This window comes from Podarcis vaucheri (genome assembly GCF_965113315.1).
Source record: "Podarcis vaucheri genome assembly, chromosome: 14".
NCBI classification, from domain to species: Eukaryota; Metazoa; Chordata; class Lepidosauria; order Squamata; family Lacertidae; genus Podarcis; species Podarcis vaucheri.
In genome coordinates, this window is record NC_138752.1 from 31,868,673 (window position 1) to 31,895,775 (window position 27,103).

General features: G+C 46.9%; 3 protein-coding genes and 1 long non-coding RNA gene across 12 annotated transcripts in view; 2 read left to right on the forward strand and 2 right to left on the reverse strand.

The window, feature by feature from the left end:
• TSC2 (TSC complex subunit 2) overlaps window positions 1–7,174 on the reverse strand; it is a 45,176-nt gene extending 38,002 nt beyond the window's left edge. For 4 of the 6 annotated variants that reach the window (XM_082199420.1, XM_082199418.1, XM_082199419.1 and 1 more), the window contains exons 1-8: window positions 7,079–7,174; window positions 4,565–4,728; window positions 3,581–3,667; window positions 3,350–3,460; window positions 3,074–3,218; window positions 2,207–2,324; window positions 1,781–1,829; window positions 465–590 (exon numbers count right to left, since the gene is read on the reverse strand). In XM_082199420.1, the coding sequence (XP_082055546.1) occupies window positions 465–590; window positions 1,781–1,829; window positions 2,207–2,324; window positions 3,074–3,218; window positions 3,350–3,460; window positions 3,581–3,667; window positions 4,565–4,702 (774 nt within the window). In that variant the 5' untranslated portion in view covers window positions 4,703–4,728; window positions 7,079–7,174. Of the gene's footprint in view, window positions 1–464; window positions 591–1,780; window positions 1,830–2,206; window positions 2,325–2,747; window positions 2,882–3,073; window positions 3,219–3,349; window positions 3,461–3,580; window positions 3,668–4,564; window positions 4,729–7,078 lie in introns of those variants that run through there. The other 2 variants (XM_082199422.1, XM_082199421.1) reach the window with 2 other exon arrangements.
• Window positions 7,175–7,230: 56 nt separating this feature from the next.
• On the forward strand, window positions 7,231–18,632 carry NTHL1 (nth like DNA glycosylase 1). 3 transcript variants are annotated; one of them, XR_014213587.1, is made up of 7 exons: window positions 7,231–7,350; window positions 7,782–8,044; window positions 8,835–9,005; window positions 11,019–11,178; window positions 13,109–13,214; window positions 13,709–18,515; window positions 18,554–18,632. XR_014213587.1 is itself a non-coding variant. In XM_082199020.1 (6 exons), the coding sequence occupies exons 1-6, from the start codon at window positions 7,299–7,301 to the stop codon at window positions 13,830–13,832; spliced, it is 876 nt and encodes a 291-aa protein (XP_082055146.1). In that variant the 5' UTR covers window positions 7,231–7,298; the 3' UTR covers window positions 13,833–18,632. The 3 variants fall into 3 exon arrangements, 2 of the variants coding, with proteins under 2 accessions (XP_082055146.1, XP_082055147.1); XM_082199020.1 differs by having other exon boundaries at window positions 13,709–18,632; XM_082199021.1 differs by lacking the exon at window positions 8,835–9,005 and having other exon boundaries at window positions 13,709–18,632.
• NHERF2 (NHERF family PDZ scaffold protein 2) overlaps window positions 15,846–27,103 on the reverse strand; it is a 60,680-nt gene continuing 49,422 nt past the window's right edge. Inside the window, exons 5-7 of one of the 2 annotated variants that reach the window (XM_082199018.1) lie at window positions 26,702–26,745; window positions 25,530–25,592; window positions 15,846–21,842 (exon numbers count right to left, since the gene is read on the reverse strand). In XM_082199018.1, coding sequence (XP_082055144.1) covers window positions 21,684–21,842; window positions 25,530–25,592; window positions 26,702–26,745 — 266 coding nt within the window. In that variant the 3' untranslated portion in view covers window positions 15,846–21,683. The remainder of the gene's footprint in view (window positions 21,843–25,529; window positions 25,593–26,701; window positions 26,746–27,103) is intronic. The other variant, XM_082199019.1, reaches the window with a different exon arrangement.
• LOC309518690 lies at window positions 21,852–23,869 on the forward strand. Its single transcript, XR_014213588.1, has 2 exons — window positions 21,852–22,975; window positions 23,183–23,869. It is a non-coding gene; the product is annotated as an uncharacterized lncRNA (long non-coding RNA).

Here is a 27,103-nt window from a genome sequence, read left to right on the forward strand (position 1 = left end):
ATTGCAAGTATGATCTTGGTGCAAAACACCACCTTTGGTTTTTCAGCACAGTGAATGCATGCAGAAGCCTTGGGCGTAGCTGTACCTCCTGGGGGTGGACTAGATGTCCCTTGGCATACCTTCCAACTATGCAATTTGGTGATTCTATGTTTCTATAACTCAACAGTGGGCAGAAGTTTCTGATGCTAAGAACCGTTGATACAGTGGAGCAGACTGAGAAGGTAGTGGACTCTCCTTCACTGGAGATTTTAAAGAAAGGTCTGATCGCCATCTGCCAAGCATTCTTTAGCTGGGATTTCTGCATTGCAGAGGGTTGGGCTAGATGACCCCTGGGGGTACCTTCTAACTCTACAGTTCTATGAATCTATTTAGCCTACACGGTTAAATAGCTTCCTATATTCAGCCTTTTCTCCCCCAGGACCACCGAACTGCCTTCTACCCAGAGAACTGGCAAGATGACGGACCTTCCAGCAAGGCTCACAGAGTTCCTTCACGTTGATCGTCCGGCACAAGGTGATTATGAAGACTGGGAGGGTTTCCGAAGGCAAGCAGTTGTAGCACACCACGGCGTCAAGGACCTGCAGGGAAACCTAGGAAGGGGGGAAAGGAATGTGATTGCCTTGGAACAGTATCATTAATCTTATTTATTTCAGGTACTTTTAAAACACTTAATTTTCAGGATTTCCATATGAAATACATGAAGTGCTTTTTAAAAAAGAAATACAAAGAACAAGAACAATCAATTTTTTTAAAAAAAAATGCACTTTTTTTTCTCTGATGAGCTTTAAGTAGTGTACACGGTCCTCCTAAAGGTAAAGGTAAAGGGACCCCTGACCGTTAAGTCCAGTCGCGAACGACTCTGGGGTTGCGGCGCTCATCTCGCTTTACTGGCCGAGGGAACCGGCATTTGTCCGCAGACAGCTTCCGGGTCATGTGGCCAGCATGACTAAGCCACTTCTGGCGAACCAGAGCAGCACACGGAAACGCCGTTTACCTTCCTGCTGGAGCGGTACCTATTTATCTACTTGCACCGGTATGCTTTTGAACTGCTAGGTTGGCAGAAGCTGGGACAGAGCAACGGAAGCTCACCCTGTAGCACAGGTTCAAACTGCCAATCTTCCAATTGGCAAGCCCAAAAGGCTAGTGGTTTAGACCACAGTGTCACCCACGTCTCTAATCCCCAAAACAACAGGCTAGGCTGTATTAGGCTAGATGAGAGGCAGTGACTGAGCTCAAGGTCAGTCAGTGAGCTTCCTGGCAGAATGGGGATTTGAACCCTGGTCTCTCAGGTCCTAGTCCAACACCCTAACCACTTTATCACGCTGGCTCTCAAACAGACAGAAACAAACAAACAAACAAACAAACAGAGAACTACCTTTACATGCCTGCTAAACCAGGAAAATCTTAGTCATGCATCTGAATTCAACAGCAAGGGGAACTCTCTAATTTCAGTAGGAAGAGAGTTCCACAGCCGAGATTTTACAGTCCAGCTTCAACTCTGTCCCAAACCACAACCCCACTGCTAATAATCAAGAGAAGGGGAATACTGTTTCCACTTGAGACAACAAACGACAAATTAACAGAATAAGTTGGTTCCAAAGAGGGATTGTTGAGACAGAAAGGTTTGACATCCCAGAGGATTCTGGAGGGAATTCCAGTCATGGGAACCGGAAGGGAGAATGGGTAGAAGTGTTTTAAGAAAGCACCACCACAAATATTGCTCTCCTATTTATAATGGCATTTTGTCCTAACACCCATAGTATTACATATAACTACTGACCTCAATGTCAACTGCAGAAGATGTCTGAATGCATAAGAGGCAAATCATGCTGTAGGAAAGAAAAACATAAAAGTAAAGATCTAGCCCTCCAGGGCAAAATTTCTAAACCTACGGGATCAACCCTACCAGGAAGCCCACGCCATCCCAGAGATACAAGAGCTGGTTGCCCTGACCAAATTCTCCTTCATCAACATGTACTTATGATCAGGCACATAGGAAACTGCCTTCTACCTAGTCAGACCATTGGTCCATCTAGCTCAGTATCATCAGCACTGATTGGCAGCAGCAATCCAAGGTTTCAGGCAGGGGTCTTTCCTAGCCCTACCTAGAGATGAAAATATGGGGTTCACATGGAGGTCAGACTGCCAATTTAACCCTCAAACAGGGTTTCTTAGAACCAACAGAAGGTTTAAAGATTAGCCTTACTTGACCATGTCAGTGATATATTCATCCAAGTAGCAGCTATTGAACTTGACTAGGTTGACCAGCACCAGCAGGAACTCTGAATTCAAACCAATATCCATCCACTGAAGGACAAATTCAGCTGAAGGAGAAGAAAAGAGGAATGCAGCCTGGAAACAAAATCACTACAAATTAACTTGTTTTCAGCTTGCTGTAACACCTCCTGTTTTCTGAACCCCAGAAGGTGTTTCACAGCCGTGACCGATGTACCTCTCGTGCTTCCACCTGACCCATCCAGATATTCACCAGACATGTCTTATTGCAGGGACATCAGAACCGCCTTGCTGGACCAGGTCAAAGGTCCTTCTGGGTTAGCATTCTGCTTCCACTAATGAGCAGCCAAGTACTCCTGGGAAGTCCTCAAGCATGAAGGAAATACCACCAGCCCACCCACAGAGGAGACATATGCTGCTGTATTTATTTCAGTGACCTTTAAACCTGCCTCGGTGTCAAACTATGTGTGTATGATTCAGATCTGGGATTCATTATTGGGGGGTTAACTTACAGGAACAAAGGAAGCTGCCTTATACCAAGTCGAGCCATTGGTTCCTTTTATTCAGTCTTGTCCATCTAGCTCAGTCTTGCTGACACTGACTGGCAGCAGCTCTCCAGGGTTGCAGACAGGGGACACTCCTAGCCCTACGTAGAAGTTCAGTTCAGTGACTGAACCGGGAACCTTCTACATGCAAAGCATATTAACTAAAAATATTTTTTGTATAGCACAAGTAAACTGAATGTTCCATTAACTAAGACACATTGCAGGTTTTGGTCACTCTCCTCTCTGAGCAAGAATTTGCCACGATTAAATTAGTGGCTAAAAAGGGGACATACCCAAATTTTCTTCCAAATACGTTACGCATTTTCCGTTATCCGTAAGAGCCTTGAACACTTCAAGCCGTTCGTGCATGTCTTCATTAGAAGGATAATCTTTAATCACTTTGAAAAAGTGAGCTCGGAGGATACCGAGCCCCTCGCCCTAAAAGATGAGAGGAGTGGCTTCTTGACAAATTGTGGCTACTGGAATTTGGAAATCATGTTTTCTGCTAGTCCATAGTCCCATTCACAGTGTCTAGGTTATGCATGCCTCAGGTGCACCCTGTGTCTTACCTGCCCTTGAATAATTGCCTTCAGGAGGTGGAGCACAGCATGCCTGGCTTCAGCTGGTCGGTCGGGCTGCAGCATATCATCAACCACTTTCCAGATGGCTTCCACTGCATGCTGAGGGCACAGAAAACTCCAGGTTACTCCCCACATTCACACCTCACTGTCCATTGTGGGGAAGGGGCATTTAGGTGTAACCTCCTTATACATTCAACAGTTTTCTGCCCATGTACTCACATCTTCAAACTTTCTAGTTTTTGCTACCTCACAGATTTGACCGATTGCTCTTATCCGATTGTTCAAGCCAGATTCTACGCTCAGTTCCTGAAAGGAAAAGAAGGCAGCTTTAAACCATCACAAGTTGCTTGCAGCCCAAATAACCTCACAGCTAAAATGCTGTTCTGAGCCCCACAAGCAAGGGCAGGGTAAAAATGTGATTAATATCTAAACCAATTTGTTTTTTATTTAAGATGTGTATGTGCTTTCTCAATGGCAACACTGAACTCAAATAAAACAATTCCTCTGCTTTTGTGATCTCTTCTTGTGTGGGGTCATGGCCAATGATCAGCATATTGTCACCATACAAAGAGACTGCCAGAACTCTCAACAGCAAGCAAACAGATGGCACTAATCGTAATTCACAGGTAGATAAATGCAGTGTCATCAAAAAGTGGAAATGGAAGAGTTTTGTCTGTCAGCGACCAGCCATCAGGCTCCTCCTTCAAGTGAGGAGGCTGAAGATTCTTGAACCAGAAGGGGAAGGGCACAGAGGGCCAACCCCAGGAGCACTGCTACTGGATAAGACTAGATAAGACAGTAGAACCAGCATCCCTCCAGACAGAGGATATGGCACTGCTATCCTCTGACATGAAGGACTCCACTGCAGATGATCCAATAAGGACAGAGGCAGTAAAAGGCTATTGGAAAAGGCTGGAGTGCTTTAGATAAAATATCACCTTCCAGCATGGGTGAAGCTAACACTTTGGATGTAGCCTCCACCTTATCTTGGACTCAGCCTCCATTTGATCTTTTGTTAGCCTTGCCTCAACTGGTCTAGCACCCAGCCTGAGCCCTGCCTAGCTCTGTACCCATCCTTGGGCTTGCCACACCATAGGACACTGCCTCTCTGCCTCCTGTGTTTAACCTGCTTAGGTAGCCTTTGCCCTCTTTTAATTTCCAGCTCCTGATGTAAATCAGGCATCCAATATATTCATGTGTTACCTTGAGTATTTCTGCTGTGATAACAAATTCTGTTTGCTTTCCTTCCGATGACTTGGAATTAGATTTGGAATTCCCAAGTCCTAAGAGATTCTTGAACTTCTCCTTTAGGCCAGGATCTTTGCTTTGTGGCTTTGCCATCGTTAACTAAGAAAGAATCAAGGAACCTGTGCAAGTAGAAGACAGAGGATGGCACCGTCAGCAGAACATAGTCAACAGCCCCACGTTTCTTCATATAGTTAGTGCAACACAGATGCTCCATAGATACACAGTGTGCTCCATACAAGCAGAGGTTCCACTCCTTGAAGACAGTGCCATGTGTGCATCCAATAGAATGCATAAGCTGCTCCAAGGGCTCAATGGGTGGAGTAGTTCCACATGCTCATTAAAGCACCTGCCAAGCACTGGATCGGAGCCTCATGTGACACAGACTGCAAAGCCAGAGTACATCATCCATTTATATTATGAGCGTATCATATTTGGAGTGGTAGAACATTTGCTTTGCACACAGAAATTCCCAGGTTGAATCCTTGGCTTTTCTAGGTAGAGCTGGGAATGTCCCCTCCCAGAAATGCTGGAAAGCCGCTGCCAGTCAGTATTCTGAGCTAGATGGACCAAGGACCTGACTCAGTATAAGACAACTTCCTATGTACCCACAGAGAGTGAGTGTGGCATAGCAGTTAAAAGTGTTGTACTTGGAAGCCTCTGGTTCAATTCTCTCCTCAAGCACTGAAACTCACTGGGTGACTTTCAGCCAGTCATTCTGTCTCTCAGCCCAACCTATCTCACAAGGGCAGGGGGTGTATGCTGCCTTAGGCTCTTTGGAGGAAAGACAATATATAAATTTAATAAGATTCATAAACCATCTTCCAACTGAAAAAGGAACAAAGTGACATGGTAAAGCAGGCATAGTCACTATAACTAAATCAATTGCCCCCATCACAATAAATTTGTTAGTCTTTGGGGGCAGGAGGGAGGCTATGCAAACCAAAGTCATAGAATCACAGAACTGTAGAGCTGGAAGGGGTCCCAAGGGTCATCTAGCTCAACCCCTTGCAATGCAGTAATCACAGCTAAATAATCAGATGGTCATCCAACTTCTGTGTAAAAACCTCCAATGAAGGAGAGTCTACCACCTCCTGAGATCATCTGTTCCATTGTCAAACAGCTCTCTTTTCTTTTAATAGATGGGGTGTTAGGAGAGGGACAACACTCTGGTGGAGGACACATGCTTCTTCTGAGGTAGTTTGTCCACCTTTGGTCCCCAACCTACCTTGTGGGATAATTTTGGGAGAAGAAAAGGCTAAGGAGTAAACCGTACATAAAACCAGAGTCCCTAAGACGGTTGGAAGGCGCCTTGTACACCTCCCAGCAACTCATTGCAGCCAAGCTAGTGCCAAACATATTGCTCTGCTTTCCTTTGGACCACATCAGCAAGAAAGAGAGGGTCTTGCCATCTGGGCAGCCCAGGACTCCCATACACACTGCCCAGACTTGGGTCCAGGGGAGGTCACTTCAGTGCTGCTAATGCAGCGGTCTGACCACCTCTGGAGGTGCACTCCATTGTCTCTCAAGACAGATGCCAACTACTACTACTATTACAGATTTTATTGAAACAGCTCTTATTTCATTTATTGTAGTTATCTTGAGTATTTTTCCACTATGCTACTCGCAACATAAAAGTGCTTTACAGTTCTTGTCCTCACCACAACCCCGAGGCAGGTTATACAGCTGCATCCACTTCACTAGAGAACCTTGGCTGGTCCAAATATCTCAGTGACACTATAAGACTCTTAAGAGAAGACTAGCAGGAGGGCCACCATTCTGAAAGCTGTTTCCATGCACAACAAATTCTGCAGAACTCAGTGTCGTAATGGGATAATGCATTGCTTGCTAGCAGCACACGTTCCCCTCTCTAAAACTGGCCTGCAAGTTAAGAGATTGCAAAACACATGCATAGCCATTTGCTCCTAGCATGCTCATGGAGGTAAGACAAACCCAGGACATCCGTGGAAATCTTGGTGACACCACCACCACCTCTGTCTTTGCAGAAGCTAATTCATTATTTGTCTCCACAAAACACCCTCATGTCACAGCTGCTGTTACACGTTTAACACCATTTCCGTTAAGCCTTTTCCAATCAATGCAGCTGCACATGGGTCTAAGCCGCACCCCAAAACCTTTATCGTCACAACAACCCGTTGAGGTATGCCAGGCTGTCCCCCACAGACAACAAACTTTGCAACCATCCAGGCATTACATGTTTACATATTTATTTACATCCTAGCTTTCCTCCAAGGAGCAAAAGGCAGGACGTGCACAGTCTCTATTCCTCCCTCCCCCACAAAAAAATTATACCCTCACAACCACCCTGTGAGGTAGGCCAGGTGGGGAGAAAGTCAGTGAGGGGAGGGCAAGAGGCTTGCTGCTCCCTCCTTCCCAACCCCCAATTCGCTCCAGAGCCCCCAGCACCTTGTTATCCCCATGGCACCCCTTGCTCCCAGTGAGGCTACTCACCTCCTATGCTCCTAGCCCCCCACATAAACACACATACTCCGAAACCCACCCCCCCGTCCCACTCGCCGCCGCCGCCTCCTCCTCAGCCCATAGACCCCGCCCCCTTCCACCGGAAACGCGGGTCCGCTTCCGGCTTGGTGTGCGAGGCAGAGACGGTGAATGCGCCGGCGGCGGCCGCGGGGCATTGTGGGGCTTGTAGTTCTGGGGTCCAGGCGGAGGCATGTGCGCGAGTCGCGGGGTCTCCACCCGGCTGCAGCTGAGCAAAAGGAGAGGTCAGACCCGGCAAGGGGGTGAGGGAGGCTTCTTGCCTCTGGGGGAAAGAGCTAGGGGGCTTGGGCTGAGCCCCCTGAGACTTATATTGAGTCAGAGCATTGGTCTACGTAACCTAGCCTAGTTTTGCCTACAGGAATTGGCAGCAATGGCTCTAGTCTAGGCTTTCAGGCGGGGAGTTTTTACCCCGACCCCCGTCCTACCTGCAGATACCGCTGGGGATTGATGCTGCGACCTTCTGCATGCAAAGCACAGACCCTCCAAGTGTCTCTCTTTTCCAGGGACGTCCGTGATTTAGAGAAGCCGCCCCGGTTTCGGATTTGATCCTGGAATGTACCACTTTTCCTTAGGATGTCCCTATTTTCATTGGAGAAATGTTGGAGGGTATGGAGTTATCTGCAGTTCAATATTCCCTCCCTCTCTTTTTTTGCAGGGGGGGAAGGGGGTGTTCCTGCACTGAGTGAAACCTTCTGCACAAAGATCCACCGAAAGCAGAAGACAGTCAGTGTTGCCTATGACTCTCCCGGAGGAAATGGTCTGGGCAAGACAAACGAAGCAGAGGGCAAGAAGCAGAAGTGGGAACCAAAAAACTGGGAGCAGCACCTGAGCAACATCCGAGAAATGAGGAAGGAGAGAGATGCCCCTGTGGACCAGATGGGTGCTGGGAAATGCTTTGACAGTGATGCTCCTCCAGAGGTGAGGAGAGAGCTCAAAACTGAGCTGAGCTGCACATGTTTAGGAGCAAGAAGGATCTTGGCAGGTTGCATTGTCTGCCTTCCTGCCCTCATAGAGCAGGACTGGGCAGCAGGTAGAGGTTGAGATCTGTTTGTAGAACAGATCTGGTTTTAACAATGATAACATGGGTTTTCCCACCTGATGCTAGGAAAGCTAACCACTCACTGGCCCTGCTCTGCACCCTCCTTGAGTGTTTTTGCCTGGCTGAGATCTGTCCTTGAACCCTGATAATGTTTCCATCCATTTACCTGGATGGAAGACCGCAGAGAAATCTGTGTGCGTAGAAACCTCTGGCTTTTACATAGCTGGGATGTAAAGGCTCTAGCCACATCCATTGCTCTATATCGTATTTTTTGCTCTATAAGACGCACCAGACCACAAGACGCACCTAGTTTTTGGAGGAGGAAAACAAGAAAAAAAAATTCTGAATCTCAGAAGCCAGAACAGCAAGAGGGATCGCTGGGCAGTGAAAGCAGCAATCCCTCTTGCTGTTCTGGCTTCTGGGATAGCTGTGCAGCCTGCATTCGCTCCATAAGACGCACACACATTTCCCCTTACTTTTTAGGAGAGAAAAAGTGAGTCTTATAGAGCAAACAATACGGTACTTTTGCTTTTGGCCCTGCCCATTACTAGCATATGTTGCCTATCAAGAAATATGGCCCCTAGGTGGTTCTAGCAAAAAAAACAAAGTAGATCTGACGAAAGATGATATCCTGTGATGATCACCTTCCATCTCCATACCATACTGTAGGTTAGGCGCTACCAGGTCCTCTTGTCACTCATGCTCTCCAGCCAAACCAAAGATCAGGTGACTTCGGCGGCCATGATGCGCCTGAGGGAGCGTGGCCTCACTGTGGACAACATCTTGGAGACTGATGACGTAACTCTAGGCCAGCTCATCTACCCTGTGGGGTTTTGGAAGGTGAGCCATGTGAGAGAATAGGAAAGAGGAAGAGCATTAAGCCAATATTTTTATTGCCCTAATCTTAGTAATCAGCGCTGGGCATTTTGAGGAAATGAAGCTGGTTATATTTGTGTTTGGCAGAGTTGCGGTTGGGAGAACAGCTTTAAAGACTTTAGAAAATGTGAACGTCTGAAGATCATAGCTGCTGGGTCAGGTTAAAGGGGGCCAATCCAGCCCAGCATCCTGTTCTCACAGTGACCAACCAGATGCCCCAATGGGAAGCCTGCAAGCAGGCCCTGAATGCAACAGCTCTCCCCACTTCCAATTCCCAGCAGCTTGTGTTCAGAAGCTTCCTGCCTCTGACAGTGGAGGTAGAGCATAGCCATTGGTGTGGTGTGGAGTAGTGCATGCTCTAGTTAACTCCCGCTTGGACTACTGCAATGCGCTCTACGTGGGGCTACCTTTGAAGGTGACCCAGAAACTGCAGTTAATCCAGAATGCGGCGGCTAGACTGGTGACTGGGGGTGGCCGCTGGGACCACATAACACCGGTCCTGAGAGATCTGCATTGGCTCCCAGTACGTTTCCGAGCACAATTTGAAGTGTTGGTGCTGACCTTTAAAGCCCTAAATGGCTTCGGTCCAGTATACCTGAAGGAGCGTCTCCACCCCCATCGTTCAGCCCGGACACTGAGATCCAGCACCGAGGGCCTTCTAGCGGTTCCCTCATTTCGAGAAGTGAGGTTACAGGGAACCAGACAGAGGGCCTTCTCGGTAGTGGCGCCTGCCCTGTGGAACGCCCTTCCTTCAGATGTGAAGGAAATAACCAGTTATCTTATCTTTAAAAGACATCTGCAGGCAGCCCTGTTTAGGGAAGTTTTTAATATTTAATGCTGAATTGTTTTTAACACTCAATTGGAAGCCGCCCAGAATGGCTGGGGAAACTCAGCCAGATGGGTGGGATATAAATTATTTAATTATTTATTTATTTATTATTATTATTATTATTATGGATTGTGGCCATTGATAGCCTTATCCTCCTCTATGAATTTGTCTAATCCTCTTTTGAAGCCATGCAAATTGATGGCGCTCACTGCCTCCTGTAAGAATGGATTCCACAGTTTAACTGTGGTACCCTCCCAAAATGCTGAAAGAACATGAGTGGTTTAATGCAATATGGTATGTCACTTTGATGTCTAAAGTTACAGAAATAGTAAGATTAAGGGAGGGGAGACAGAAATCAGAACAGTTTGCAAGTTTATGTATCCCACCCGCCTTTACAAATCATATGGAGCAAAGATTTAATTTAGGACTGTTTAATGCTTTCTCGACTGTAGCATGAAATAGTATAACTTTTCTAATACAGTAAGCCCACAACGTACATGGGGCTTACATTCCAGGGATCGCACCTAAAGCCAAAATTGTGTGTACTCAAAACTCACTAGGTTTAATGGAGGTGGGATTGCCAAAGTCATTTTTCACAGAACCCCTACCACTTTTCACTTCTTTTTAAAATAAAAAAAATGCCATGCATGTAAAGCTGAATGCACACAAGTTAAATGTGCGCAAGTTGTGGGCTTCCTGTATTTCAGTATTAAGTAATCAATAGCACAAAAGGAAAATAGATTGGAAGGGAGGAGGAAATAAACAGGTTCAAGATCTTAATTACAAGTGGTCCTAATGACCAGCTGGGTTGTGGAAGCTGTTTAAGGAGAGGAGGCACCAAATGTTGTGAGTCTGGTTGAGACCAGAGAGGCCTCCTTACCGAGGGGCTTAATAATCCTTCCTGCCTTGCGGTTCTGAAAACACATCTCTGCTAGATAATAAATAATAATACTGTAATAAAATTTCATTTATATCCCGCCCTCCCCAGCCGAAGCCGGGCTCAGAGATTCCATTGTCATTGTGGTCCCTGCTTTCATCCGGGCCCCTCATTCCTCACAGTCAGACCCCTTATTCCCTCCATTGCTTGAGGCGTTCCTCAGCTGGCTAAACCTCCAGCACACATCCCCCCCATTTTTCACTGACTGCAGCGGAAAGTGAGCTACATCAAGCAGACCACAGCAATTCTGAAGCAGGACTATGCTGGAGACATCCCAAGGACACTGGCGGAGCTAGTGAAACTCCCAGGGGTTGGACCCAAGATGGCCCATTTGGTGATGGACATTGCCTGGCAGGACGTCTCTGGAATCGGTATTGTTTCCATTTTTCTCTTAGCAGGCCCAACTCATTTGCTCTAGGATTCAGAGCTTCTAGAAGGACCCGGGATGGGGACTCTTGGGCCTAGGGGCCAAAGGTGGCCCTTTGGGCCTATCTATCTGGCCCTTGGAACATCCCCCAGGACCAGTCTTGCTTCACACACCCCTTGAGTGTTTTTGCCTGGGGAGAGGGCTTTTGTATGTGGGTCCTACTTGCAGGTCTCCCTCTGGTGCATGTGGGTAGCCGCTGTGAAAACAGGATGCTAGACTAGATGGGCTCTTATGTACGTAGTTTGTCTAAGGCCACCTGAAGCAGAGGTGAAATGGGTCCTTTGTGGCTCACACACTTACAGAGCAATCATAACCATGTCTACTCAGCAGCCCCACTGAATTCAGTGTTAGAATCTATGCCGCACCTGTGCTTTTCAAATGAATAGCTGTCATTTCAAAACAATTCCTGTGAGGAGGCCTACCTTGGATTTTGGGACTGTGGTGCAATCCTGCTTTAGGCAGGAGGTGGCGCTGTGGCTCCATGGCCCATGCTTGCGCTAACCCACCTTTTTTATTTTAACAGTACTTCCAATTAACATTTTAGGTTGCTGGTTACAGGAAACCTGGGAGGGCTGATTCTTGATGAATGGGACTTCAGGAACCAGTTGATTAAAAACTGAGGGTGGGGAGAATATCATTCGGGGTTCTCTGCTGGAATTCCTTCCTGATTAATCAAGGAGCCTGTGTGTTTCGCCCAGAGATGGCGGCAGTGCTGGGTGACAGAGAGTGCCCAGTAATTTCAAAGGTGGGGAATCAGCCATTGTTATATTTGAGGCCTTGAGGCAACCTGATACCTGCATGGCACCTGTGAGCCTCTTCTGAATGCCTCCTCCGAGCTTCTGACTTAAGACTCTTACAAAATGCAGACTCGGGACATTAAAAGGGGCATTATTTTCCCCCTCCCCCCACTTTTGCTTACCAGATAGCCAGACTATTTGGGTTGGCCTAATAAAGGTCTTGCCCTAATATGGATGTTGAAATTTCAATTTCTGGTTCCAAAAGTTGCTTCCTTCCACCTGCCACTTCACAGCAGCAGGTCCTGATCTTCACAGGCATGCTGTGGACCACCTGAATGAAGTTCACGGACCACTGTGGTCCTCAGACCAGTGTTTGGGAACCCCCTGGTTTACAGTACACCGGCAAGGCACAATTCAGAAAGCAGTATTTTCCGCAATCCAAAACATTAGTATATTCAAATGAAATGAACACACTTGGATTTTCAAAATCAAAACGTTGTGTTGTATCCCTCAGAACATAAGAACCACCTGCTGGATCAGACCCGTGGCCCATTTAGCCCAGCATCCTATTCTTACAGTGGCTAACCAAATGCCTGTGGGAAACCAGCGAGCAGGATTTGAGCACAAAAGCCCTCTCCCCTCCTGTAGTTCTCAGCAGCTGGTATTCAGAAGCATTGCTGCTTCTAAATTTGGAAGTAGAGCATAGCCATCATGGCCAGTATCCATTGATAGCACTTTCCTCCATTAATTTGTCCCGTCCTCTTAAAGCCATCACTGCCTCTTAAAGCCATCACTGCCTCCACAGTTCCACAGTTTAACTATGTACTATGTGAAGCAGTATGTTCTTGTATCTGCTACTGACAGCCCAGTGACTATCTGGAACCTGTGGCCCTCCAGTTTCCTGACTCCCACTCCCATCAGCCCCCCAGCCAGCTGGGCCAGCAGCCAGTGGTACTAGAACGTGGAAGTCCAGCAACATCTGTAGGGCCACGGGTCCCCCAGCCCTCCTCTGGTCAAAAGCTCTGCTCAAAGACAAAACCATCCTTTCCTTCAAGGAGGGGTCAAATATCCTCTAACTATTCTGGGAACTGAATGTGGGGTCTCCTCTCCCTTGACTCTACTCACCATTTTCCATAGGTGTGGACACACATGTGCACCGGATTTCCAACAGGTTGAAGTGGGCAAAGAAGGAAACGAAGCTTCCTGAGGAGACTCGGCTGGCTCTGGAAGAGTGGCTCCCCAGGTGAGGCAGCCAGGGTCAATTCTGGCTTTTTTCTTTACTCCACGTGTTCTCTCTGTTTCTTTCTTTTTTTTTTTTTTTTAATTCAGTGACCTGGGCCACACATGATGCCAACCCATGGTTTGTTTAGCCTAAGCAAAATGTGAAGTCATGGTTTGTTTTTGGCTCGCGAGCTGTGGCTTGTTTTAACAATAGTTTGGCTTTATGATCAACATGCCATCTTCATTGTCTCCCATTCCATTTCAGAGCCCAATTCAAAGTGGTGTTTTCCATCTTGAGAGCCCTAAACGGCCTCAGAGGAGGACGTCTGAAGGCTTCCCTTCTCCCATACAAAATTTACCACAGGGTTAGGCCTTCAGCTAAGCTCCAGGGGCAGCTAACCAACGACCCTTCAAATCTTTCTGAACTACAACTCCTGTAGCCTTAGGGTGAAGGGTGGGTGATTAATCAAATTAGTAATAATGATAAATGAACATTTCCCTTCCTTCTCCTCCTAGAGATCTCTGGAGTGAGATAAACTGGCTTCTTGTTGGGTTTGGGCAGCAAGTCTGCTTACCTGTAAATCCACGCTGCAGTGAATGCCTCAACAGGGACATCTGTCCGGCTTCGAGGAAGCGCTGAGAGATGCAACACTTACTGGAACAGGCCTCCATACTGGGGGACTGGGACTTGGGGGCCCACCAATGGACTGATGATGCTGTAGCTGACCTGCCAGTGGCTTGAGCAAGAGGGATTTTCACCCTGAAATCTGGTGGCACTACAGCAATGACTCGGTTCCTGGTCTCCAAGCCATGCACAGGTGAGAGGGGTCCAAATAGCATTGTTACTCATAAAAGGACCACAGAGTTGACTTAAGTGTGGTGTCCCCGGCTGCCCTGAAAGGACTCCTCTTAACCCAAGTATGAAGCCACACAGAGAGTAGTTAAATAAGTGCAACGTATTGGGGCTAGATTCCAGACTAAGTTAGCTGGACTCAAGTCCCACTGAAATCAGTTTCACGTGTACATCTTGACATAGCTCAGTTCAGCTAGCTCAGGCCCCATCAGCACCATACAATTAAAGCAGTGACATGCTACTTTAAACAGTCATGGTCCCCCTGCCAGCCGCCTTCTCCAAGAATCCTGGGAGCTGCGTCTTGTTCAGGGTGCTGAGAGTTGTTAGGAGACCCCCTTTCCCCCTCAGGGAACTACAGTTCCCAGAGTTCCTGGGGAAGAGGGATTGAAGGTACTTTGGTTATTGAAGCTGGAAGGGAATAAGGGGTCTCCCAGTAGCTCCCAGCAGCCTTAACAAACCACAGCTCCCATGGTTCTTTGGGCAAAGCCATGTGTATTTAAAATGATGAGTCTACTTCAAAAGTATAGTCCAGCCCCCAGTATCTTTTAAATGAAGATTTTGCTGGATTCCTGTGGCTAGAAAGAGGAGATGGGGGAAGGCAGGCTGAAAATGGGTGAAACTTTCTTTAGGGTGAAAATGAAAACAAGCAGAAAGTTCAGTTTGTGTCCTGTCAATGGAAGGTCCACATGTTTTGATATGTCTGGAAATCTCTTTGTCATAAGCTATATATGTCTGACCAGAATTTCTAAGGTTCAGCTCACATGACATCCTCCGGCCTTTGTTTTGAAAGGGCAAGGCTCTCACTTTGAGAGCCTCTGCCTGAAGAGCAACCAGGGGTGTGTTGTATTTCCTTGTCTTTTTGCCTCTCCCTGCCTCCACACACACTGTGAGGGAAGCCGGCCATATTTTCTTCCCAGACCAGACCTTCCTAAGAAGTGTTTGTGGATTCTGTCAGCTGCCTTTGCCCTTGAAGAATTTCCAATTTAAATGCTAATAAGCTAGTTACCAGGCAAAAGGAGTTATCCAGCTCCACTGGATGATGTCATTCAGGCCTGTCCCAGCGTCATGGAGGAATTAGCCTGTTGCCAAGGTAGGGAGAGCTGGAAGTTTAAAAACAGATGAGACAGAAAAAATTCTTCCCACCCCAATTGTATCTGATGGGCTCCAGGGCTTGGAGATTTTAGATCAGCTTTCCTCCCAATCTATCGCCCTCCTGATGTTTTGAACTACAACTCCCACCAGCCCCAGACAGTGCAGCCATAAAATGCAGTCCAAAACATCTGGAAGACACCAGGTTGGGTAAGAGTTCTCCTATGTGAGAACGAAGCCTTTGAGATGTCTCAAACAAAAGGGGTATTTGGAATACAGTGTAAACCTTGAGCTTTGCTTAGCCTGTCACATAAGCCAAATGCTAAGAACTGCATTTACCTAAATAGTAATTCTTGTTTTTATATAATAAACAGTTTTTTTTTTAATAAGAATTTTGTCTAACAGTCTCTGTTTGGTGCTCAGGTTTCCCAGAAGAGGGGGCTTAATCCAGAGTGGGGAACTTGGGCCCGGGATCTGAAAGTAGCCCTCCAGGCCTTTCCTTCTGTCCCCTGGGACTCTCCCTATGACATACCCCCTCATTGGCCCTGCTTCAAACCTTCCTTGTGGGGCTGGAATATGTTTCTCTGATAATTTAAATGCACCTAGAAGTGAGGCAATCTGGCACAGCCAGGAAACAGACACAAAAGCTGGGTGGGAGGAAGAGAGGGATACCATAAGGAAATAATAATTTGGACACCAACATCATAAAACTCGCTGTACATGGGAAACCAGTTTTATTATTGACATTTTAGTATACATTTTTTTACACAATGCAGTTAACAGCTCTTCTTATAACTTTTTAGTGAATGTCTAGGTTAGATGTGCAGAAACTGAGTTAAGTGCTGCAGAGCATATAGGATGGCAGAGAAAAGAGAGCCAGGCGTGCTTTTAAATCGTCACGAATCAATCCACGGAATAGAGACTGGGATGTTTGCTTTCTTGGAAGGGGTAGGGGGAAAGATACCTCTATAGGTACAGATTTGTATAGGAGATTTCAATTGTACCACAACCCTCAAATTTGTGCTTCTGTCACACCTCTATCCTTAAAGAATGACTTTAGAAATCCTTGTTCAAACCAGTCCTGCATTCATTCATTCATTTCCTTACTATTATATTTCCCCTTTCCTTGATCATGAAGCCCAAGGTGTTATCCAGGCGTTTTTCAAAAGGCCTCCTATCCTGTTTCATATTCCTCTGACCAGATGTAAACCTGTTCTTTCCATGTATCAGAGGGGTGGAGAACCTGTGGTCTTCCAGATGTTGCTGGACTCCAACTCCCATCAGCCCAAGGCTGGTGGGAACTGCAGCAGCAGCACCCCCCCCCCAACATACACACACATCTGATGCATCAGCACCTTTGCTAATAATGCATTGGGGGCAACTCTTTTGGAGGTAAAAACTTTAGCCTAATTTGAAAAACAAGCCCCCTCCAATCATTTAAGGAATCAAAGCAGCACCCCCCCCCCAAACAAAGCCCTTATAAATCTCACACCGACCGTTCTCAAAGTCAAGTTTCAAGCAACCTTATCAGCAGGTATTAGCATATACCTGAATTACTACCAGTCTCACTCAATAAGTGTTTTCTTTGTTATAAAAATTAAAGAAGACTCAGCAGAGCATTCTTCAGAAAGCCACATTTTCATTCGCAAACATTTCATTATCCTCCTAGAATCAGTGGTCCCGAGTCATCAAGATAGATTTATGGCAGGCTTACTCAACCTGGGACCCTCCAGTTGTTGTTGGGCTACAACTCCCATCAGTACCAGCCAGCACGGCCAAAGGTCAGGGGTGATGGGATTTGTATTCCAAACATCTGGGCACCAGGCTGGGGAAGGAAGATCTACATGCACTCTTATTTGCATTTACTCCATAATGCACACTCTTCCTGTGGCATCAGCAGGAAGCCCCCTTTCAATACTAATGGGCATCTATGGGACTAGCTGAGCATAACTGGGGCTAGATTGGGAATCAGCAAGTACGGCTGTTCTCCAATAATAAATGGTTTGGGAATGTGGTAAAATCCCACGTCTGCAGACTGAGTTGTGCAAATTAGTCATATTTACATATATTTATTTTTACATAGCTTCACAGTCTTCAATGGTGCAGGTTTTTAAAAACAAATTGGAATGTTTTGGTCAAGCTTGGCAAAGAATGAGTCTCAAAGGGGGAAAGAATTCCTGACATTTCCCCAGATTCCATGTGGGGTAGAAACCCTGTTTTTAAAATAAAAATCATCATCATCAAGTGAAGAGCGCAGTGATTAGTAGCCAAAGCCTTCTTGCCTGCTGAATTTATAATCACTGAATATCCATGGAATCAATCTGAAATATTGGGGGGGGGGGTTGTTGTTTGCAAAAAGATCCCTTTCTAGTTCTCATGCCTACTGAGATAAAATTCAAAAGTGGTGGGTGATGCCTGGTGCTACCTCAGAAGACAGAGATGGTAGATCTTTGAGGGGACAGAGGTGAGGACTACAATGGTGTCCCTATGATAGCCAGGCAGACTATGCAAAATCAGTCAAAATGTGGCATTCAATTAGATTAACTCAGGTGCAGAATTAGGGCACATTTCTTAGGCGTCCAGACCAGCTCCCCCCAAATTGGTGCTCTGGGGCTGCTAGGAATTGTAGTCCAAAATAGCTGGAGACCATCAGATTGGTAAAAGCTGGTGTGGACAAAGGGTATCCAACGTGGTGCTCTCCACATGTTGTGGACCGCAACTCCCATAAGCCCCAGCCAACACAACCAATGGTGAGAGATGATGGGAGATGGAGTCCAGCAACACCTAGAGAACACTGCTTTGGCTACTCCTGGGGCAGATTATGAGTAGAGGGCTGTCCATCATGGACACCGATACTCCACCTTGCATTTCTCTCAAAGCCTCCTGTAATGAAACTGTATACAAGGTTATTCCTGAAAACCAATCACATAACAAGAGAATGGTACCATTTACCAAGCCAGCTTTGCTACACGGCAGCCATTTCCCCAAAGGACCGGAGAATAATCTAAGGCACCTTATTCAGCTTAGTTATTTGCAAAACATACACAAAGCCCCCAGAGTGTACTTATATCAAAGGGCACTTGGTCATCTTGCAGGGTATGGTAGAATCATAGGACTGTAAGAGTTGGAAGGGGCCCAAAGGATCATCTACTTCAACCCCCTGCAATGCAGGAATTACAGCTGAAGAATCCCTGAAGACAAAATGTGTCATCGTCCACCCCCACCCCCTTGAATACTTATATAGATTGTACATTTGTGCCCTAATTAAAAGGGTGGCAATTGCTTAGTCATACATACCTCTTTTTATGAAAGAGAAACTGCATCCCATCCAGCTTGCTTTTTAATACTTGTTGTGGAAGTGGTTGTAAAGAAGAAAAGGGTGTGAAAGGTGGTGATGTCTCACTAAAGAAGGCTGGAAGAAAAAACTATTCCTACCTGCCTCCCCTTACCAGATTAACAGTGTTATAAAATCATTAACTAGCTTCCTTTTTTTTTTAACTCCTCCCTCACTTAGCAGAATCAGGAGAAGAGTTTGGATAACAATTTCTGAGTTGCTGCTGCAATGTGATCACTCTCAAGCAGCCTTTGCCAACTGTGTGCCCTCCAGATGTTCGAACTACAACTCCCATCAGCCCAAACCATGGGTGTGCCTGCTGAGGCTGATGGGAGCTGTGGTTCAAAACAGCTAGAGGGCAGCAGATTAGCAAAGGGATCTCCTCAAGAACAGAAGAGCCTAGTGTAGAGGTTCCACAGGAGTGTGTGCTTTACTTTTATGTGGCCCACACAGTTCACATCCATCACTCATTGAGAAGGATCAAATTCAGTTAGTAAGTAGGAGCAATACCCCAGAATTATCCACTTTCACTCAGGCCTGGATTCAAGACATTTCAGTGCCTAAAAACAACACCACTAAACAGTATACTCCCTCTCATGAATTAACACAGGGAGGGGTAAGAACTTCCCTGGAAACTTCCCAGTGACCTGGGCCCCTTGGGTCAATCTGTCTCCCAACTCTTGTCCTCTTATAACAACATCAAGATCTATCTAGGGCAGGCATGTCCAGAGCATTTCGGGGGCCTAATCCGGCCCTCCAGTCGGTTTAATCCAGCCCCTGTGGCAGTTTATTTCCTAGGGTAAAATCCTAAAAAACCTCAACAACTTCAACCCTAAACAAAGCTCAACCACTTCAATCCTAAAAAAGGTTAACAACTTTGGTCGGCCCTCACGGCCCTTCACTTCATCAAATCTGGCCCTCTTTGAAAAAAGTTTGGACACCACAGATCTAGGGAATCACAGAATCATATAATTGTACAGTTGGAAGGGACCCCGAGAGTCATATGGTCCAACCCCTTGCAGTGCAAGAATCACAGCTAAATAATCCCTCAAAGATGGCAATCCAACCTCTTCCATGCCTCCTTGCCTTTAATAACAATTCTTCTATTTGGAGGGTGGGGAAAGTAACAGAGAGGGCCTAACGCTGGTAATGAGCAGGTCAGATGGTCAGTAGATGTGGATGTGTTGCCGTCTCAAAAAAGAGACACATTCTGTACTTCTGAGCCATTCCTTCAGAAAGAACATTGCAGAAGCTAAAACACATTCAGAGCTTGTTAAATTCAACTTTATGTGTTATGGTTAAAGCATGAGATTAGACTTTGGCTGTAGGGAGGGGGTGCCTCAGGCCCAGTGACCAAATGCGGCTCTTCAGGCCTCTCCATCTGGCCCTCAGGATGCTTCCTAGGCCACTCCCCCTTCTCAAACCAAGGCCTGCTTGGTGCTTTCATCATGTCCTTTATCCCTGACTGGGAAATGTTCTTGGACTGTAATGAAACCTTTTGGATTCCATGGTTGGAGAAGGGTGAGGGTTGGTGTAGAACCTCAGACCATTGCAGGTGGGAGGGAAAGCCCTTTGAGCTCCACCACCTTTGCTTCTGGTTTCTCCTGCCACTGGTATGCAGCCCCCAGAAGATCGCCCACAAGGGAATGTGGCCCTCGGCCTGGAAAAGGCTTTGGGGACCACTCTGTCCATCATCTCCCACCCCGGGCACTGCCTGTGGAAAGGGTTAGTAGTCATATGTTAAAGGGGAGACCATCCACTACAGCCTTTCCTTAGAACAGCTGATACGTGCAGATGCCTTATTGTAGCTAAACTGAAAGGAAGGTTGGTTAAGGGTGCAGCCACTGAAACATCAGCAATGTTGAAATGGGGTGCATGTTTTCAAAAGGCCTGGAAGTGGAAATAGTTGTGCGGGTGGAGGTTAAATGAACTTGCACAAAAAGGGGGGAGCTTCTGTTTAAATCTCGAGACGCCCGTCCGTTTGCCAGCAGGACACTGTCTCCCAGAGGAACCGCTCCCAGGAATGTTAGTATTTCACGGATACAATTGTCTTCCTGTGCTTCTCCCAAGTCTCGCTAAAAAGTGTTATTTCCAGCTTCTGGCTATAGCCAATTCAGAACAGTGTTCCTTATAAATGTCAGGATTTAGAAAGGGGGGGGCGCTTGCTTTCCCCCCCCCTTCTACCCTACCCTGGCCCCAGGGGGTTGGCAAGGGACGGCATGCATTTCTGCACCTGAGCGCACCAAATAATTGTGGTCTTTTGCCACAATTGGTAGGGAAGGGACTTTTCAAAAAGCACAGCTCTTCTGAAAATTGGTGAAGGGAAGGGGCTTTTCGGAAAGCGCAGTTGTTCTGAAAAGTGGTAACAAGGCAAAAACAATTTGCAAAGAAAAGGGGGCTTGCTGTGCCTGAGGCTTAAAGGGTCAGGGCGTTTCAAGCACTAACTACGAACAGATGGAGGGGCGAAAAAAAAATTCCCTCCTTTAAAAAATAAAAAGTCCAAGTTTAAAGCCACAGAGAAAACTCGCACAATCACGAAATGGTCAGGCAACCACATTTATGAGGATGCCAACATGGAAACCCAGCAGTCTCTACCAACCTGATGCCCCCTCCTGCCCCAAACCAAGGGCTGCTGCAAGGAGTGGCCATTATCTGGAACATCTGGAGGGCACCAGGTTGGCAATAGCTGCTGCTAACCCATCACAGTGCAGACCGCAGCATCCAGTTAAGTGGAAAGGCTCTGGTTAACAAGTTCTGGTTGGGACATTATAAAAAAAAATATTGACATCGCTACAAGAAGAGGCAGAAGAAGCTCAAACAATTAATTATATAAAAATGATCCTATAAATAATACATTCTAAATATTGCAGGTTAAGCGATTCAAAAAGGAAAGGAAAATTGCCGCTTGCTTTTCCTGCTTGTTACTGAGGAAGTTTCACAGTTGCCTGTTTTGTGTGTTTGAGCCCTGCAGTTTCAATCTCTCTCTCTCTGACCACTTTTGTACAATAAAAGAGGCTGGGGGCAGGGGGAAGGAGGGAATGTGCTTTGTACAAAGCAACACAAACCTATGGTAAAAAGCAGAGCCTGGCACGCCTTGGAGCGGTGCCCGTTGGAGGCACAGCGCGGCCGTTGCCATCCCCGTGCTCATTTGCAAATGTCTCCAGGCCGGGGTGGGGGGAGCCGCAACAGGAGTCGAGAGGAGCTCCTCTGCCGGCTCAGAAGTTGCTGAAGATCTCCCGCTTCTTGTTCCAGTCCATCTGGGGGGCCCTTTTGTTCACCCGCTTGGCCCGCACTTTCTCTTTGGCCTCCGCTGCCGTGGGACTCAGGTTCAAGCCGCTCTCCTCAAACGGATCCTTCTTCCCAGGCTCTCCCACCTAGCAGGATTTTTTTAAAAAAAGAAAGAGAAAAGAATGGGATTCAAAAGAAGGGAAAGGACTGGTGGGCTAGAGGGGTGTGGTGGGGGCTCCTGTGCTGCATTTATTGCAGGGGGCAAGTTTTCAACCTGTCATCTCTTTTCAAACTCATTTTGCAGGGTTTGGAGAGGCTACGAGAACCTTGCAGATAGAGCTGACAGGAGGCAGCAAAAAAACTAAAGAGTCATCGCAGGATGCAGATTGGGTCTCTTGGAGCCTTTGACAGGGCAAAACCCAGCCTCTGCTCTTAGGAGAGGAAGCAGCAACTGAGAAGAACTGTAACTCGGGGGCAGAGTATCTGCTTTGCATGCAGAAGGTCCCAGGTGGCATCTCCAGGCAGGGTTAGGAAAGACCCTTGGTCTGAAACCCTAGAGAGCCATAGCTAATCAATGCAGACAATCCTGAGCTAGATGGACCAATGGATGTAGCTGAGTGGCAGGACATCTGCTCTGCATGTAGAAGGCTTTGGGCTCAATACCTGGTCTCTTTTCCAGGCAGGGTTGGGAGACCCCACAAGTCTGTGTGAACAATGCAAAGCTAGACAGACCAATAGCCTGACTCAATATAAGGCAGCTTCCTATGTCCCTAATTCTGATGCCGAAGAGCTGCGCTTACTCTTCATAGCGCCCAAGTTCTTGGAACATCAGCAAGTACCAACCCATCTGGCTCCATGTCAACCCACCACAGACCCAACTCTGCAGCCCAAACGTCATCATGCATCACCAGCAGAGTGCAGGGGGGATGGGCCTCCAGCTTAATGGAAGGGCATGTGCTTTGTATCCAGAGAAGGTCTCATGTGCTATGCCTGGCATGACAAAGGGATGTCACATACAGCAGCGATTAAACGAACCAGCAGTCAGCAACTGGACACCTTCGGGCAGGATCCAACCTCCAACCCAGAGAGCAAGCGGATGTGGATGAGCAGCATCAGAAAGCATTGGGATGTGGTAGCCAAATCCGCTTGGGAGCGGTGGTAGGTCATTGTCCCCAGTGTTTGAAATTTCCTGGGCACCAGGTGCATTTTGCTCTTGGTGCGGGTCCAATTGCGAGTATGTGGAGATTTCTGGGCGACTGACATCTCCATTGAGCCAGCTGTCTCATGCACAGCAAAAGATACATGTCATGTGCTCCTGAACTGCCGAGCAAATCATGGACCCCTTGCTGAGCATCTTAGTCCTCCATCATCACATCAAGGAAAGGAAGTGCAGCACTAAGTGCAGATACATCCGACTGCGCTGCAGCCTTTCCACAGGCCACGCAAATGGAACTCACAGACCACAGTTTAAAAACTTCTGCCTTAGCCCCTAGTTGGTTCTATTTCCATTTCCACTGTTTATGTTTCTCCTTCTTGCCTCCTGGGACAAGTGAATTGTTGTAAGAGCAAGCTACAATAAGGCAATGTAGCTGAGATAATAGAATCATAGAATTGTAGTGCTGGAAGGAACCCCAAGGGTCATCAAGTCCAACCCCCTGGCAAATAGACATAACCTAAGCTTAAGGTGCCATTTGGTGCCTAGCTTACATATCTTGAGTTTCTAACACTGGCCCCACTCCCCTATCAGAGTGGCCCTCTGGGACAATTAAGTGCCACTTAGGGTTCTCCTCCTATGTCTATTCAAAACCACAAGCCCATGGCAGGATCGAGAGCCAAGGCGATAAAACCAAGAAAGGCCCTCAGCGGAACCACGCCGATGAAGCCTGTAAGAAAGCAGGACATCAGCCAGCACTGGCAAAAGCTGGATGAAACCAGTGAATAATTCCTCTCCCTCACCACCAACCCGGCATGGAAAGAATGCAGAGTTTTTGGACTCCAGTGAACAGGGAGGCCAGTTGCTCCTCTGAAGGAACAGGGATCGGATCCCCCGTAATTCAAGCCTCTCTGTGGTCTTCACAAAACTCTCCTCTAATCAAGGCCTGCATATTTCTCTCTTAAAGAAACAGGGCTGCAGTGGTGGCAGAGCGTGAGGAAATAAATAAGCTGCATTGCATTCAAGTATTTCCCTTCGCATTTGAATGCAATTAAGCTTTTTTTTTTTTAAGTATAGGGGTTTGGGAGCGGGAATCTGCTAACTTTTTTTTTTTTTGCCAGAAATAGTTCATATTTCCCCTACATCAACATATTCCTAGTGGCTTCTATTGTTCTCTTCCTTCTTTCATCCTGAGGGGTCCCCGGAAGGAGAAATAAGAGAAGACAGTTTGACTCTGGCCACCTCTGTGGTGGAACATGGCAGATGTTTAACAGCTGACAAAAAAACCCACAAAAAAACTTGCTTGTTTGGAAGGAGGGAGTAGGGAAGCTAAATTTTGGAGTGGAAAGCCTTACATGGCAGCAGCAGCAGCAGCGTCAACAACTACATTTCCTATCCACGTTGTTACAATTAATACTATTTTTTTATGACATGCCCATTGCCATAAGGTCCCAGGGCAGGTTATAACAATATAAAAAGAAGGACTTAAGAAGAGCTCTGCTGGATCAGGCTAATAGCCACTGTGGCTAGTAGTCATTGATAGCCTTATCCCCCACAAATTTGTCCAATCCGCTTTTGAAGCAAGGTTGGTGGCCATTGCTGCCTCTTGAGGGAGTTCCATAGCTTAACTACGCACTGCATGAAGAAGGACTTTTATCTGTCCTGATTCTTTCAGCATTCAGCTTCATTGGATGGCTATGGGTTCTAGTGCTATGAGAGAGGAAGAGCAGCTTTTCTCTAGCCACTTTCTCCATTGCACAGATAATTTTTATAAATCTCCATCACGTCATCCCTTGCTCGCCTTTTCTCTAGAATTAACGGTCCCCCAAAACAATATTAAAGGTAAAGGGACCCCTGACCATTAGGTCCAGTTGTGGCCGACTCTGGGGTTGCGACACTCATCTTGCTTTATTGGCCGAGGGAGCCGGCGTACAGCTTCCGGGTCATGTGGCCAGCATGACTAAGCTGCTTCTGGCGAACCAGAGCAGTGCACGGAAACTCTATTTACCTTCCCGCCAGAGTGGTACCTATTTATCTACTTGCACTTTGATGTGCTTTCGAACTGCTAGGTTGACAGGAGCAGCCACAAAAATAGGGTGGGTCCTAAAAAATATACATCTCAGGTGTCCAAGAGGCCAGGGTCAAGGTGCCAGGTGCACCTCTGTGGGGAGGGAATTCCACAATTTTGGGGCTGCCACGGGGAATGCCCTCCCCCAGGCCACTACCACGCCAAACATCTAAGGGTGGCAGAACTACTGAGAGGGGCACCACTCACTGATCCTAAAGCCACATGAAGGGCGACAAGCTTGGAAAAGTTGTGCAGGAAGCAGGAGGTAGTCGGTGCAGAAATGCCCCTGGGATTTGCAAGAGGTGAAAGGCCAGAAAGCAGGAAAATGTCCCAGTCCAGATGAGCAGAAGACAAAAGCCTGTTCCATAATAGAAGCAGGAGAAAAAAGAAGATGGGTGGATGCCACAGAGACACTGAGAAGGAGGAAGAGGAAGAACTTGGCAGAGGCAGAAGGAGGAGGAAGAAGGGGCAGGATCCAGAGGGGGACCCCTGGAAGGATGCAGGTCCAGCGGATTTCCTTGGCAATGCAAAGGTGGTGGGAAAAGAAAGAATATATACGAAGTTTCCTGTGCAGTGTTTGGGCAGGTCAAGAAATGGGATCACTTTGTTTACCTCAGACTCCTTCTCAGGACTTTGGCAATCGCTGTGGGACGAGGACATGGATCCCCCATTCAGCTGTCAGGAATGGAAAGAGGGTGTGTGTTTATTACAAGAAAAGTGGAATTGGAGGGGTTAAGAACACGATTTGGACAGCTGTAGGACAGTGCCTTGAGGTTTTGTGCCAGCATGGTGAGCGTGGTGGTGCCACCTGGGGAAACATGGGCCACAAAGAAGAACAGGAAGGTGGGTCAACCCACACAATCTCCATTGCAATCTTTCCCCTGGATGGCTCACAATAAATTTCCAGGCAGAGAACAAGTCACGGAAGTTCTTAAGAAAAGGCAGCATATTGTGTTGGGTCAGTTTGATAAGGATTTCTCATTATAGGTTGCGGCCCTTCGATCTCATGTGATCCATCTCATTTCCTAGCACTGAGGGAAGACAGATCTAAATAAATTGGGCCAAAGGTTGCTGAAGCCACAGAAACCTGAGGAGAGTGTAGGAAGATAGCCAGGGATCTCGTTAATCCGAAATGGACACATCCTATGTGTCACATCTTAAATTTGTGACTCAAGGTGAATACCTGGCAGAAAACTAGAATTCCCCAGCCTTGTGCCCTGCAGGTGTGTTGGACTACAACTCCCATCAGCCCCAGCCACTATGGAACAAGGACACGGGCACCATGCTGGCTGGGGCTGATGGGAGTTGTAGTCCAACACACCTGCACGGCATCAGGCTGAAGAAAGCTGCACTCAGCTCTGCTGTACATTCTGAACAGGTAACAGGGTAAGGGTGGAAGTTGATTCAGTCTACATTTCAAGGCAAACCAAACTGGAACTCAAAACACAGTCATCTTTCAAAGTTCGCATTCCTCCCAATTTTGCAGTGCAGTTCTCCAGGCAGAGAAAGGGTACAAAAATGAATATACTAGGGTCAGGTATGCATCAAAATGCTTCTTATTCCAGGAAATTGCTTTGCAAAAGGATGTGTATATTGGGTAAAACTGCATACAATAATGTGTATATCAGGGGGGAAATACACTAAAATGCAGATATTTTCATGAGGACTTTTTTTTTGGGGGGGGGAATGCCCAATGATATGGAGAACTGAACTTAAGAATGGAAGAATAAGAAACCAAGAGAGACAGAAACAGACAGATTTACCCATCCGTACCCATCGCTTACCTGCGTTTGTGCTGACCCATTGGTCATGGGCTGAGGAAGTCCACCTGAAGGCAAAAGAGAAAGAACCCCAGTTGAATACAGTCATGTGGAAACTCAACAAATGTCCTGATAATAATTTATTATTTATACCCCACCCATCTGGCTGGGCTTCCCCAGCCACTCTGGGTGGCTTCCAACAGAACATTAAAATAATCTATTAAACATACCCCCCCCCAAAAAAAAGGCTCCCCATGAAGCCCCACCAAACATTTGCAGGTGAGGGTTGTTCCTATGTCCTTCTGAGGGCCAAACCAGCTGTGACTTTGATTGCATGAATGCTGCACTTCGGAGCTTCCGCCTATTGACATCAGGCGGGCGCCTTCACTGTATTCTTTCTGGCACCTGCTTAAAACATTTTTGTTT

Bases quoted from the DNA above. Each gene is read 5' to 3' on its own strand.
- NTHL1 (XM_082199020.1), top strand. From the start codon at position 7,299: ATGTGCGCGAGTCGCGGGGTCTCCACCCGGCTGCAGCTGAGCAAAAGG. The intron at 9,006-11,018 runs GTGAGCCATGTG...CACTGACTGCAG, and splicing joins ACCCTGTGGGGTTTTGGAAG to CGGAAAGTGAGCTACATCAA. The intron at 13,215-13,708 runs GTGAGGCAGCCA...TTCTCCTCCTAG, and splicing joins CTGGAAGAGTGGCTCCCCAG to AGATCTCTGGAGTGAGATAA.